Source organism: Martes martes (genome assembly GCF_963455335.1).
Source record: "Martes martes genome assembly, chromosome: 5".
Taxonomy (NCBI): Eukaryota; Metazoa; Chordata; class Mammalia; order Carnivora; family Mustelidae; genus Martes; species Martes martes.
Window position 1 is genome coordinate 161865035 of NC_137892.1, and position 13703 is coordinate 161878737.

The window sequence follows — 13703 nt, forward strand, 5'->3', positions numbered from 1 at the left end:
AGAAAACTCATCAGAACTGACCATGCTGGGTACAGCGTCCAATTCATGATCTCAAGGTTGTGAGTTCAAGCCCCACGCTGATGTAGAGATTACTTTAAAAATCTTAAAAGACAAAAATCAAGAGACAAAAAAAACTGGCCATGCTGTAACTAACCTGGGGGCTTTGTGGATAATAGAAGATTCATTAATAGTCTTAAGGGGTTAACAGGGTGGAAGACAAAAACGTGTGTGTATAAACACATGAAAAGGAAAAGATTATTGCACAAACAAGCAGACTCACAGAGAAACATAAGCTTTTAAAAGGAAGTGAAAACCTTGGAATTTGTATACATTTTCAAAGGGATTAGGATTCCTGTAATAGTTAAGAACCACTGGTTCAGGTTGAAAGGTACACATTTCTACAGATTTAGATCCTCAATGATCTGTGAATTCAGATCATTTTAAATACAGCAAGCCTAATGAAATTCATATAACTAAGAAGTGACACTATGGTTTTACAGTGAGTTTAACATTAATATGTATATACATTCCCCAAAACTCCCAGAACAAAAAATATTCATAAAAATTTAAGTATGACTAGCTTGTGGCCAAATATGCATAAAAAGACCAACTGCACTAATAAAAATTCAACTAAAAAAAAGCTTTAAGTATTAGATAATTTCAGGCCTCCTCAAGTTCTATTGTAGTTTCCCTTAAGTTCTTAAATTGGCCTGAAGCATTTATTGAAAATACTGAAATCTTTAATCCAGTTCTAGAGAAGATGAAAGACCAACCTTTTAACCCAAAATATCTGCAAGAATTCACATATTTTGAAATAGGTCAGCCCTATTTAAGCTGGCAAACTGCATCACTCCACAAAGAGCACTGTCCCCAGAAGAGCGGGCCACGGTAAGTGGTGAGGACACAGTAACAAGGCAAGCTTAAAAGTTTCCCATTTCCAAACTTTCTGAAGCCCAACTTCTGACTGTCACTGTGTATGAGGCACACCCATTCTCGAGTTTGAAAATTCTGTGATCAAGTAACTTATCTACATTGTGATTTAACCTACCCAAAAGCCTGCTTCCAAATATTGTAATCCCCTTTGCTTAAATGACCTGACCAGGATCCCTGCTTATTACGTATACCCAAAGCAGCAAACAAGGAACCTTAAAAAAAAAGAGAGAAAGTTACTTTTCTATTCCTATGGAAGCTATTAAGCAGAGCTATGCCTTTTCTGAGCACTCGTTCACTACCTCTAATCTCATAAAACAGAACTATCCATTCCCAATAAAGCAGGAAAACACAAATACATCCCCCCCACCACCAAAAAAAAACCCCACACTGCGGCTTCATTACTTCAGTACTTGAAGGGAAAAGCTCATTATGTTGAGTCGCACATCTTCCACCAACCCTCTACAATCCTGCCCATATCAAAATCTAAGGCGTCCATGCGTGTCTCTGTACTTGTCTGCTCCGCTGACTTGTCTGGCGTCACACGAATGCCATGCTCTCACAGGGAGACCGTCACAATCGTGTTTTACAATCCGGGTGGGCATGAGCCTCACTCAGGTTTTTCCTTTTCAAAAACCTGATTCCAAACATCTATTATTCTACCCTGATAAGCCTAAATTTACCATCTGCTTGCTCTTTCCCATCTAAAACCTCAGTGGGATTTGCGTGAGACTGGATCTTTAGAAATACATCTGGGGAAACCTCCCATCTTTATGCCATGAGCCTCTGATCCAGTAACAACGTTCACTCCCACGTTCTGGGCTTTCACACTCTTCCGAGGCTTTATGGGCTTCTTCACAGAGGCCTTGCACACTGCTTTTAGATTTTTCTCTTCCCAGACACGTTGGTCCCACTGCCTTAACAGGCGGTTCTCATTCCGTCCCATTCCCTCATTCCCCTCATTCCCATTCCGATAGGCTGAGGACGGTATACTCGATGTGCTCAAAGCCTGTATCATCACTCTGCCAAACTCCTATACTTGTTTTCCAACTGAGTCTACCGAGACAGTCTCATCATTTGAAACCATGACAATTCTGCTTCGTCCTTGTCAGTACTTACAGTCCCCATTCTTCCACAAGGGCTCTGCTGCACAGCTCAGGGGGGCCCCCCCAGTGCATAATAAAGAATGGAGGTAACTAGAAGCACCTGTGCCTGCTTCTGACGGTCAAGACCAGGCTCTTCAGCTTCCACCTTTCTCAATTTCCAAAAGTGTTTTTCTACCATTACCTCACCAAGTATTTTTTTTATGCGAAATGGGTGCTGAATTGAGATGATCATATCATTTTTCTCTTAACCAGTGGTGGTGGTCTTCCCGAGATAAACCCTTAAATCATAATGAGTCTGTATATTCTACTACTCCGAGAATGGAGTTCTCAAAATTTCATTTGGGATTTTTGCAGCTGTATTCCCAACTGACAGCACGTGTGTGTGTGTGTGTGTGTGTGTGTGTGTGTGTGTCTCTCTCTCTCTCTCTCTCTCAGCTGGTTCTGGTATAGGGCTATTTGAGTCTAAGACAATGACATGGAAAGAAGTCTATATTTTTCTAAGTTCTCAGACACACAAAAGAACAAAAAAGACATTAGTTTCACACACTGAAGCCTTTTTAGAACTCACTCGTAAGTCATTTGGATCTTGTATGGTATTAGATCTTCAGCTATTTTTTATTTCTTTTGCATTATTTTTCTGTTCAGGTTTCCAACAATCATCCCAAGTCAATCTGAGCATGTTTCCCTTGAAAATGGTCCATTTCACAAACAAAATTCAATCGGAATATAAATGTGTCAATTTGGAAATTCTCTCACTGTGGCTTTTTCGTAGCTTTCCCAGCCATGAGACCTTTGTGTTTCTGTTCCTTCCTTTCTTGATCAGACTTGCTGAAAAACTGTTGGTTTCAACAGTCCTGCAAAGATGCAGCTGTTTGATCTAATGGGTCCAAATCAACAACTTCTCCTTCTTTCCATTTTCCTCAGTTTCTATTGCATTTTCCTACTTTCCTGTCATTGCTGCTTTCTAAAATAATCACGTAAGATCACTCATCCCAGTGAATACCACGCTGACAACAACTCAGCGACTTTAATACGGCCCTACGGTTGTTTATTTCAGTTTTTATGTTCTCTGCTACCCAAAAGGAGCTGGTTTGTGTTAATGCATGCTCACTTACCAGACAGACATGGAAAGCTGTGGGGTTTTGGGGGGTTCGGGGGGAGGGAGAGATTTTTATGAATATCTTATTAAATTTCAGTATCATAACAGTATCTCATATCAGGCTGGAGTTTCTGCTGTCTGGCAAACAGATTTCATATATGTCTGAAACTATTTTAAAGAATCCTAGGTTTGTGGTTTAAGAGTTAGATGTAAATCATCAATCCTGAAATTACAAATCCAATTCCACCCATTCTGTCTGCTTTTACAGACGACAGCATCTGAGAAACACACTGAAGCCTCTCACGGAAACAGGCGACTATGCCCTCTAGCATTTCCAGGCATTTTACCACAGAGTCTCACATTGTTAGTCTATGACAGCAGCATCTCCTTGGTGAACCGCACCTAACCTGGATATTTCTCTTCAATCCATGTAAACTCATTTCTAGGCTCGAATTACTTTTTGCCTGGTTACTACTTCCAAGTCAGCATTTGCTCCAAATTTCTCTATCCATCTCCCTACATTCAATCTGTCCACTTCATTTGATTTTAGAAATACTTCCTACTAACATGCCAGAAATAAAGACCATACACAAAAGTCGTGCTCAACACCTGACAGGCCTTTCTAACAGAAATACTGCGTGTGTGTCCTGCTCTGAGATGTGTCCTTCAATCATTTCTTGCTGACCTCCTCTCCTCAGGGCTCCGGCCTCCCCTTGCAGAGGTCCTAACAGGTGGCCACTGCGACACGCATGATCTTGCTTTCCCACTGGCTCAATTTCCCTGCAGCAACAGATCCTCTAAGGACACTAACTCTGTTTTTAATATGTTCTTCCCTCCCGTTCATGATTTAATACCATCTCCTCAGGGTTTTTTCCTTGGTACCTTTCTTCCCCGTGACTGCTGTTTCTGAGTTCTAGATGAAAGCTGAGGCCGGCCATCTCTGAGAGCCAGCATGCACTTCTTCAGCCTACATTCCTCTGGCAATACATGAAGGTGCTCATTTCATGGACCTATGGGACCCTGCCTTCAGAGGGAAGGGATGCAGAGCGAAGCAGTTATGAGGATTTATACGGAGAACGTTAAGTATCTCATTTTCTGCGAACAGGAGTGGCTATCCTTCAAAGCAGGTGTAATTACCCCATTTTCTGATTTTCTTATATCCACACCCAGAGTGCCTCCTATGTCGCAAATGACACTTCACAGAACTAAACTTCAGGCCACAACGTGTGGATAAATGCCAGCAACTGTTTCTGAAACCAGAAGGCTATCCAAGTATTTTTCAACCTGAATCCACTACATGACAAACCACTAATGTCCCGCTCCTTCTCCCACGCCCTGCACCTATGATCTTAGACACGCAGGACTTCTACAATCAAATTTGCTTTTTGAAGCCTGCTATTTTTGCAGTAATTTTGGGTTTCATCACCAACTGATACCATCTGCTTTATATTTCCCTCCACTGGTAGTAAACTTTTTAACTCTAAAGGAGAGTTTTTTGTCGTCATTTTCTTGGTTTTTTTTGGTACTGTTTTATTTTCTGACATCTCTAATGGATTTAGAAAGAAGGAAAGGCAAATGTGGCATTGAGGTGGCCTTTCAAAAAGTGAAGTCAACCCAATATACTTTCTCACTTGTGATTTCTTTCAGAAGTACAGATGAGCCTTGAACATGGAGGTCAGAGGTGCTGACCCCCTGCAGAATTGAAAATCCATCTGTAACTCTGACTCCCCTAAAACCTGACTAATAGCTCAGTGTGAACCAGAACCTTTCCTGATAACATAAAAGGCAATAATATGTATTTCATACACCATATGCATCATTTACTATATTTTTACAATGAATAAGCTAGAAGAAAGAAAACTTTAAAAACCCTAAGAAAGAGAAAATACATTCACAGTACTGCACTGTATTTATAGGAAAAGACCCACATAGAAGTGGATATGCATGCAGTTCAACCCAGCGTTGGTGAAGGGTCAACTATATGAGAGAAAAATATTAAAGAGATACTTAGTAATTAGGAATTAAATCTCCCAATGTCCACAGGCAAATAATTAACAGATTCCTAAAGCCTTTGTGTATTTACCTGGAAGAAGTAAAATGTACAGCAGACAACACTCACCCTCTTGGCGAGGGCAGAGAAAACAGAATGCAGGGATAGGGAGCAATTCCGAGGAGACAGTGGGAGGGTCCAGTTTTAAATAGGAAGGCTTGAGAACAGTCAAATCCTAAAACAAACCCGTCAGCCCAAAAGAGAAGATGACAAAAGCAGCTGACCACTGGCTGGGAGAGCCGAGCCCGGTGAGACCTCCACTTCCCTGGGCAGCACTTACAACTCAAAGACTAGCCTTCCACATGGAGGGGCGAGGAAAAGAGGGTTGAAGCACGTGGACCTATGAAGCAGGGACTGTGGGGAACAGCAAACCAGTGCCCAGGCAACTGAAAGGTGTTAACTACTGAAGCCTTTAGCCCAAGAAAAGGTGATCTTGTGTTCTGAATTAAAAACAAAAGAACAGGACGAAGAGAAAGGGTAAAGGAGGCTTGTAAAGAGACGCTACATCCTTGTAGGAACAATGGAAGTGGTTTCAGTAATCTCCACTTAGAGGAAAAATAACACACTGCTGACATAAAAACACCATTATTTTCTTATTTATCATTTGAATTTCATCTCCACCAAGAAAGTAAGACAGGTAGAGCAGAAATCCGAATCTCCTTTTTAAAAATGGAGAATGAAATGCAGAGAAGTAAATGGCCAAGGATCACACAACTAATAAAGAGAAATATTAAAGCAAACGCTTCAACTTCTCAGCACCCAGTGTTGTATCTTCTCGCCTACAAGCAAACACACTGCATGACAAAACAAAGACCGAAGCCATCTGTGACTCCCCGTTCCACAACTACTGTCTTACTTCCCCTAGAACACTTGGCCTTCTCTCCAAAAACACACTAGAGCGCTTTGATTCCAGTTTTCCTGCTTGACCTTAACAATTTTTATATACTTGGCACCCAAGAAATTTTATAAATTAAACTGGCAAACTGTAACCTAATAAAAAAACTATACTTACTTATTGAAACGTATGGAAATTATACCACAGACTGGTTTCCCTTTCCCAAACAATATTGCTTGTTGACTCTCATTCATCGGATTATTTGACCAGACAGCAAGGTGATATAATACATATAACAGATCACACAAAGATTTAAAATGGGTTATGACTTCTCTAACACAAACATCTGCTAAACCCTAGAAGTTCTGCAATCACAGGTAAGAGCAACAAGCAACCTCCCAGACCACCAGAAGTAAGGCACAGAAACTCAAAAGAAATCTGTAATATACTCACTTTTATCTATGCTTCCGTAAGAATCACTTGAAATTTGTGTTCCAATATGCCTCAACTCTAAAATCATGGGGAAAAATACAGTTAATAAAGAATATTGCATATCAAAACAGAATTTTCAAGCAGTACGTGAACACTCACCCTTTTCATTTTTCTGTTTTGAAAATTCATCGAGCCGTTCCTGTGGAAACAAAGTGCTGACAGGGTTTGAAAGGGGCAGGGAGTGCAGGCATCACATACCCAATGTAAGGCGGGGGTCGCTTCCACCAGGCGGCTCAGTTCCTGACTCCCGCATGACAAGGACGCTATGGAGCCCTGAGGCCACAAGCATCACCTGGGTGCACGCTATTATCTATTACCTGTGTCTTCTTAAATTCCTTTTCAAGTATTTTCTTCTCATTCCTCAGTTGCTTGAAATCCTGCGTTTGCTTGACAGCAGCCTCTTTAAAGACACAGTGAACAAGAGACACAGCAATAATTTACCGACTTCACAGCTACCACTAAGAAAATACTCAAAATATCATCTACTGAGAGCTTTTCTCATTTCATAAAACTTTTGAAACAAATTTTGTAAAAAGTTATTGTCCCTTCAGCACTTCCTCAGTCAAGGATAAATGAAGGAACACGGTCTGTTTAAACTATTAACCATAAAACCACTGACTTGGCAGAGGCCCCAAGATGCCTTTGCAATCCCAGCCCAAGCCAGCCCAAGCCTTCTGGTCAGATGAGAACCCAACACACATGACCTTTCTAGGAGGGCGCTATTCCCTCTCGCTCTTCAGCAATAAGCAACATTCACGTTTTAGAGATTTTAGAGCTGTGGTTTCATCTCAGAATATAGTCAATACTATCCTCTGTATTGGGGAAGTGGGACAATCTTCTCCATGCTTCTTATATTGTTACTTCTTCCTGGAATTCCCATCAACAAGCTGATAGTTCTAGCTGCCAATACCTTTGTTCTAGATCTACTTTTAAGGTATTGTTTTAGCTCTTCTCTGGATCTTCAGCAAATTCTTCAGTCTGGTTTTTGATTCTGAAGCACACGGTCCAAATACATTATTAAGAATCTAACCAGTATTGGGGCACCTGGGTGGCTCAGTGGGTTAAAGCCTCTGCCTTCGGCTCAGGTCATAATCCCAGGGTTCTGGGATCAAGCCCCACATCGGGCTCTCTGCTCAGCAGGGAGCCTGCTTCCCTTCCTCTCTCTCTGCCTGCCTCTCTGCCTGCTTGTGATCTCTGTCTGTCAAATAAATAAATAAAATCTTAAAAAAAAAAATCACTTAAAAAAAAAAAAAAAAGAATCTAACCAGTATTAACTTTACCCAGTACATTCAGACACAATTGCCATGAAAACTAAAATCTCATAAAACACCACAGTAACAATTCTTTCCTGACTCCTCTACTGAGCTCGACTGTTTCTTTACCTGATTATTATACCACATCACTCACTAGGGAAAAATATTTTTGTCACATGAGAAGTAAAGGCTGCACTTTCCTTCAAAGGAAATCTGTCCTAAAAGTTGCACATAGTCTGAAACACACAGGCACCTCAGATCTCTTCAAAACACTTCCTTAGATAGACACTTATCTCCACACACCAGCAAGAGAAAGCCGTACTCAAAAAGAACACAGTGATGCCACATTTACTGCCGTATTGTGCTTATGCAAAAACCAAATCAGAGGAAAAATTGTTTACGAAGTATCTGTATAGTTTAAATCTAAAAACCTGGGCTCAATCTAGGTAAATTCAAGACCGGAAGTATTTTCAGCAAGTTCTTGCCTATATGCCCCAACCCAGCTAAATTAAAATTCTTACTTCACACTCTACATGAAAAATGAACCAGGCTCTGAGGCAGAGTACCAGCAGCATATCATCACTATGTAAAAACATCAAATCTCCTGGTACTAAAGTAGTAACCTTTTCTTTCTATTAACCATTTATTTCAGGAAAAAATGAGAAATCCCCCTAATATTCAACGTTCAAAATTAAATCCTTTTACTGATTGCTGATTTTTAAGGTACAAATATGGACTGTCATTATTTTGAGTGCACAACATTTCAAAGATTTTCCACATGCCATTCCCATATTCCTCTCCAGGAACTGAGAGGAATATTCAAACTTCTCCTTAACGGTGCTCTTAGCTTGGTCATTCAGGGTGCACCCTCAAAAACATGATGACCCAGCTGCCCATCAAGTGCCACAGCTTTGTACAGTCACCAATGATCTGTGCGAAGACCAGTGGCTTCCGTTAGCTGGATAACAACAGTGCCAGTTACCTTCCAGCTTCTTCACCTTGGCTTCTAGTTTCTTCTTCCTGAGAAGAGAATTTTATAAATAGTAAAAACACATATATATTATATACATACACATATATATTAACATATATACACACACATACACACACAAACATATACACACAATTTGTGGTATATTTTTTTAAATTATTTTTTTAATTAGTAAAATTGATATAACAAAGAAATGTTGGTCATGATGGACACTGTGCATCAACTAGTGAAATTGTCAGCAACTGTTCTGAAGGTAAACTAAGAGAGAACAGTACACTATTTAGTTTATAATATTTCTAGAAAGAAATCTGTATCTTTCTGTCTAAGAGAGAACAGTACACTATTTAGTTTATAATATTTCTAGAAAGAAATCTATATCTTTCTGTCATGCCACATCTGGGAGTTCTCCCTGAGCCACAATGGCCTCATGTCCAGGCCAAGCTGATGCATCCCACTGGCCTCCTAGAACCAGTCCAGCATGGCCACTGTCACTCTTGGGAGCATGCATGGTGGTAGTGATCACAATTCCATCTTACGGGAAGAAGAGGCTGGAGAGCTGCACCAGTTTTCAGATAGATTTTTGGGTCAAAGAAGGCAGGTAACTCTGAGAAACTCTCTAAGGTACCACGACATCACGTCCACATTAGACTACTGTGTGTGTAGCTCACAAGCTCTGTGAATCATGTGACTATCATTACTTGGATGCTTTCAAACTGCATTTTATTAATGGTAACAAAGACACCCATTCCACAGCATACCTGTTAAAGTCCCGGTACAGAGGAAGGAGCTGATGATCATGTTTGAAAACACACAGACGTGTGTGCGTGCACGTGTACAGACATAAAACATTTCCTATGGAGTTCTTCCTTTGTGCAGCTTTTTAACATGTCAAGACTTAACAATCCTCCTTATAATCCTTCAGGGGAGGTCTAATTTCCACTTGACAGACCTCTAGACTAATGTTGAGTGCCTAACTAGTTTAAGATCACAGTTACAGCCCACAACCCAAAGACAGAGAGGAGAGACAACTGATCCAAGAACCAGCCATTTTTTAGACATGAAAACCGAATGTCGACCGTCATTTTAGAACTTACTGAGCATCAGTTTTCAAGCATTCTTCTTTTACACGTGCATATTCCTGGTGAGTATCTTGATACAACTTGAGAGAACTCTAAGAAAAAGATAGCTGTTGTCAATTTGAAAGTCACTGACCATCGGTGAGAATTTACTTTGAACTTTGACCTTGATAAGTGAAATTATTACCATTTTTACCAGTAAGAAAATCAACCAAATGAGTACATATATTAGACAGGAAACCAAAGCATATTCTTTGAACATTTTAATAGAGATAATCAGATGCTTAACAGATGTAATATGATTAACAGTCTCATCAAACAAAGCTACGCAAGTTAAAATGTACTAATTTAGGACAACTCCAAATCTTCCTAAGACTGAATAGCCAATATTTTCCTCAACCAGTTAAAATTCAACAAAATCTAAAGAAATTCTAGAGCTCAACAAATATAAGCTATCATTACTCCTACACAAAAATATAAAGCAAATCATTATATTTAACGATCACTGGGGAAAATGTGCTACTGCCACCCAGTAGGTACCGCCTGACAGCCACCACGGGACGGGAAACAATCTGTTGCCAAGCACTGTATCCTACTACAATGTGCATATGATAGGTCTTTAACGGCCACAGACCAGATGGACTTTATGATCCCCTTTTACAGATGAGATGTCTGAGGATCCAGAAGCTGACTTATTTTTCCAAAGTCACAGAGAATGAGTAAGTAATCAGCATTTCACATTGAGGTCTGACTCCAGTGTTCATGCTTCCTCTCAGAGCTGACAATTGTTATATATTGGAAGCAGACAAAATTCAATGTTGTGGTTGTTTCTGTTTAACCTTCTTCAGGTAGTTACATATATAATGAAGACTTTCTACAGAAGGAGGAAAGCCACTCACTGCTCAAGTACGTAAGACCTCAGCCCGGTGCACAGCATTACACAAAGAGCACCTGTCAATGACTGAGAGCCAGACTCCACCATGAAAAGCGTTCACTGAACAGGCTGAGAGGCAGGCATCATTCCAGCTTAGATAGGATGTGTCTCATGAAAACCAACTAACTTCAATGGCCTTCGAATTATGTTATCTATATAAGCTATGAATTCTCTCCTAAGACTCCTGAAAAGAGTAAACCAAAATTTATAACAAGAAAGTTTATAGCATTTTTTTTTGTATTGCCCCCAAGCTTACAGCATTTTAAATAATTGTTTTACTGCAACTTGATTTTGAAACAGAGAACACAATCTCTCCACCTTTAAGTTTAAATTTTTGCAGATTCTTTCACACTTACAGCAAGACCAATGTGAAAAGGCAACCAATGCAGGACACACAGAGCCCTAAAAATTCCCAGCCAGAAGGTTCCTCTGAAGAATCTCAAAGACCACATAAGCAACTAACACAGCATCAGAGAGCTAGTAATTACTGTGAGGACCAAGCCATTAATTAACAAGTTTGATGTTCTCTAAATAGAGGCATATACTTAGTGATTCTTGAGTACCCCTTGTTTCTTCTGTTAACACATAAAATACCCCCTCATACCAATGACAGTGAATAAACAGATGTTAATTTATGGAAGATAAACTTTTGTAGGAAAATTCTTCTGGGTACCTTCTTCTCTTCCAGCTCTGCTTTTAAAGACCCCAATTCTTCCTGACATTTCTGCAGAGGAGAAATTTTTTGAAGCATCTGTTCCACTTGGTGATGCAGGGTACTATTCTCTCTAAAAACAGACAAGATATTAGCTTATTATACAGAAGCACCTACAACGGCTTATTAAATATGTCGACTACTGCTATTCTATTTTTTCTAACTTGGAAGAAAAAAGGAATAAAAGAATCTCTCTTTTTAATGCCTTCTTTTTATACCAACATGATTTTCACACTGCTCTTTATTCTTTGACATTATAGTCTACTTCTAATAAAAGTATATGATAAACTACTTGAGAAGTAGATTCTCAGTCTGACAGACAATATACGAAAGGACAATATGCCAAAAAGTAACATTAATAATAATTAGGTTTTTCCAACCTTGAACTCAATCCCCATTTATCCAAATTAAATGACAGGCAATTTGTGGTCTGGTTTATAACAATGTTTTGCCTTCTTCCAGGGGATGAATGTATTCAGAATATGAAACACTGCTAAATTTTCACTCCATTTTAAATTGTTTAAAATATACACGATAACCACATTATTAATCCAATTCACGCAGACAACAATAAGCTTCATTTCAATGGCCACGCCATCAGTAAAACTAATAAGTTAAATACCAGGCTGTAATTTAAGACCTTGGTAAGAAATTCATTTGAGTAATTTAATAGTAAGGAAAATATAAATCTTTTATTATGACCATCTAAGCAACATTCTATATGATGGGTCAATCCTATGCAGCGCTTTGACTATTTATAAGTCTAGTCTGATAAATGTCTACCCCCCAAACAACCATGCAGACAGGTACTTACCTTCTTGCAAACTGCAGCTGTAAAACTTGTTAAAGAAAACTCTCAGTTTTATCTGATACTTGTCAGAAGATTAAACTCACTTAAAATGACCTGTAAAAATCTCTGTTCAATGTATATACCAGGCAAGTTCACAATTCCTAGAAAACAATATTCCAAGGTCCATTTATAACACAGTGTTAAAAATTTTTACTAAGTTACTCTATTTACCATAACATGTACCTAAAGTCAAAATATCTACTTCTCTAAATTAAAAGGCATTCAATTACATCGATGATTAACACTGAGTTCGGAGAATAAACACAAAGCAATATTCAACAAATGAACACTACCTTGGATCCTATAAATAACAAAATCCCCAAAAAGCCCAACCTGAATTTCTCAAATAGTCCAGAGCATAATTCCAACAAACATGAGTCAGGTACTAAGGAGAACGAGATATCACTATACTCAATGAGTAACGAGAAAAGAAACATATAAAACCTAGATAACCTCTCACTTTCACAATTTACACAATATGATAACTTCATTTCCCATCTCATGCTGCCAGTGAAAACAATTATCCTTTTAAATTTCACCTCCTACAAGTTTCAATGCATACACCATGAGGTGGCAAATGTCTGTAACAGCATGTCTCTGTAAAAACATGCCACAGAATATAGACTTCTCCAGATTAGGGATTATACTCACCCTGAATTACCAGTCCTTACAAAAAAGAGAAGTTCAAACATACCTGATGAAATAAAATGTATCCTCTCCTTCCGAAAAAGGAAATAATAAACTTAACAGAACAGTCAGAATTACACAAAAAGGTAAGAAATCAAGGGGCCCCTGGGTTGCTTAGTCACTTAAGCATTTATCTGACTCTTGGTTTTGGCTCAGGCTATGATCTCGGGGTCATGAGATGGAGCCCCTCGTGGGGCTCATTGCTCAGCGGGGAATCTGCTTGAGAGTCTCCCTCTCCCTTTGCTTCTCCCTCTGCTCTCTCTCTCTCTCCAATAAAATCTCTAAAAAAAAAAGGGTAAAAAATCAAGTTACGTAACAAACCCATTTAAACTGGCACCACTAACACCTTGGGTTGGAAGAGCAAATTACTACACACCTAAGGTACAAAACATACACATTTGGGGCAAACATCAAATGTGTTTAAAAAAAAAAAAAAAAAAGAATCAATATTTACTTGTACCCAAGGCTGAAGATTACCATATCACCGAATGGGTATTCCAGCATAATTCCAAGGTTTATCAATTTTTAATAAACTATTTTAATAATTTCAATTTAAACATTTTATAAATTTTTAAAAGTAAACCAATTTCCCTGCTAGATTACATGTGTAATTACCTCATAAAGTTTATGCTAAAAAGAATATAATGAAAGTACACTGTCCTGACACTGGAATTAATTGGCTACCTAT

The 13703-nt window shown here is 39.0% G+C and overlaps 1 protein-coding gene across 1 annotated transcript in view; it reads right to left on the bottom strand.

Moving 5' to 3' along the window:
- The window catches only part of ICE1 (interactor of little elongation complex ELL subunit 1), a 64625-nt gene that overhangs the window by 35421 nt on the left and 15501 nt on the right, over positions 1-13703 (bottom strand). The window contains exons 4-9 of the mRNA XM_080805025.1: positions 11440-11551; positions 9851-9927; positions 8748-8785; positions 6830-6912; positions 6612-6651; positions 6474-6530 (exon numbers count right to left, since the gene is read on the bottom strand). Of these exons, the coding sequence (XP_080661151.1) occupies positions 6474-6530; positions 6612-6651; positions 6830-6912; positions 8748-8785; positions 9851-9927; positions 11440-11551 (407 nt within the window). The remainder of the gene's footprint in view (positions 1-6473; positions 6531-6611; positions 6652-6829; positions 6913-8747; positions 8786-9850; positions 9928-11439; positions 11552-13703) is intronic.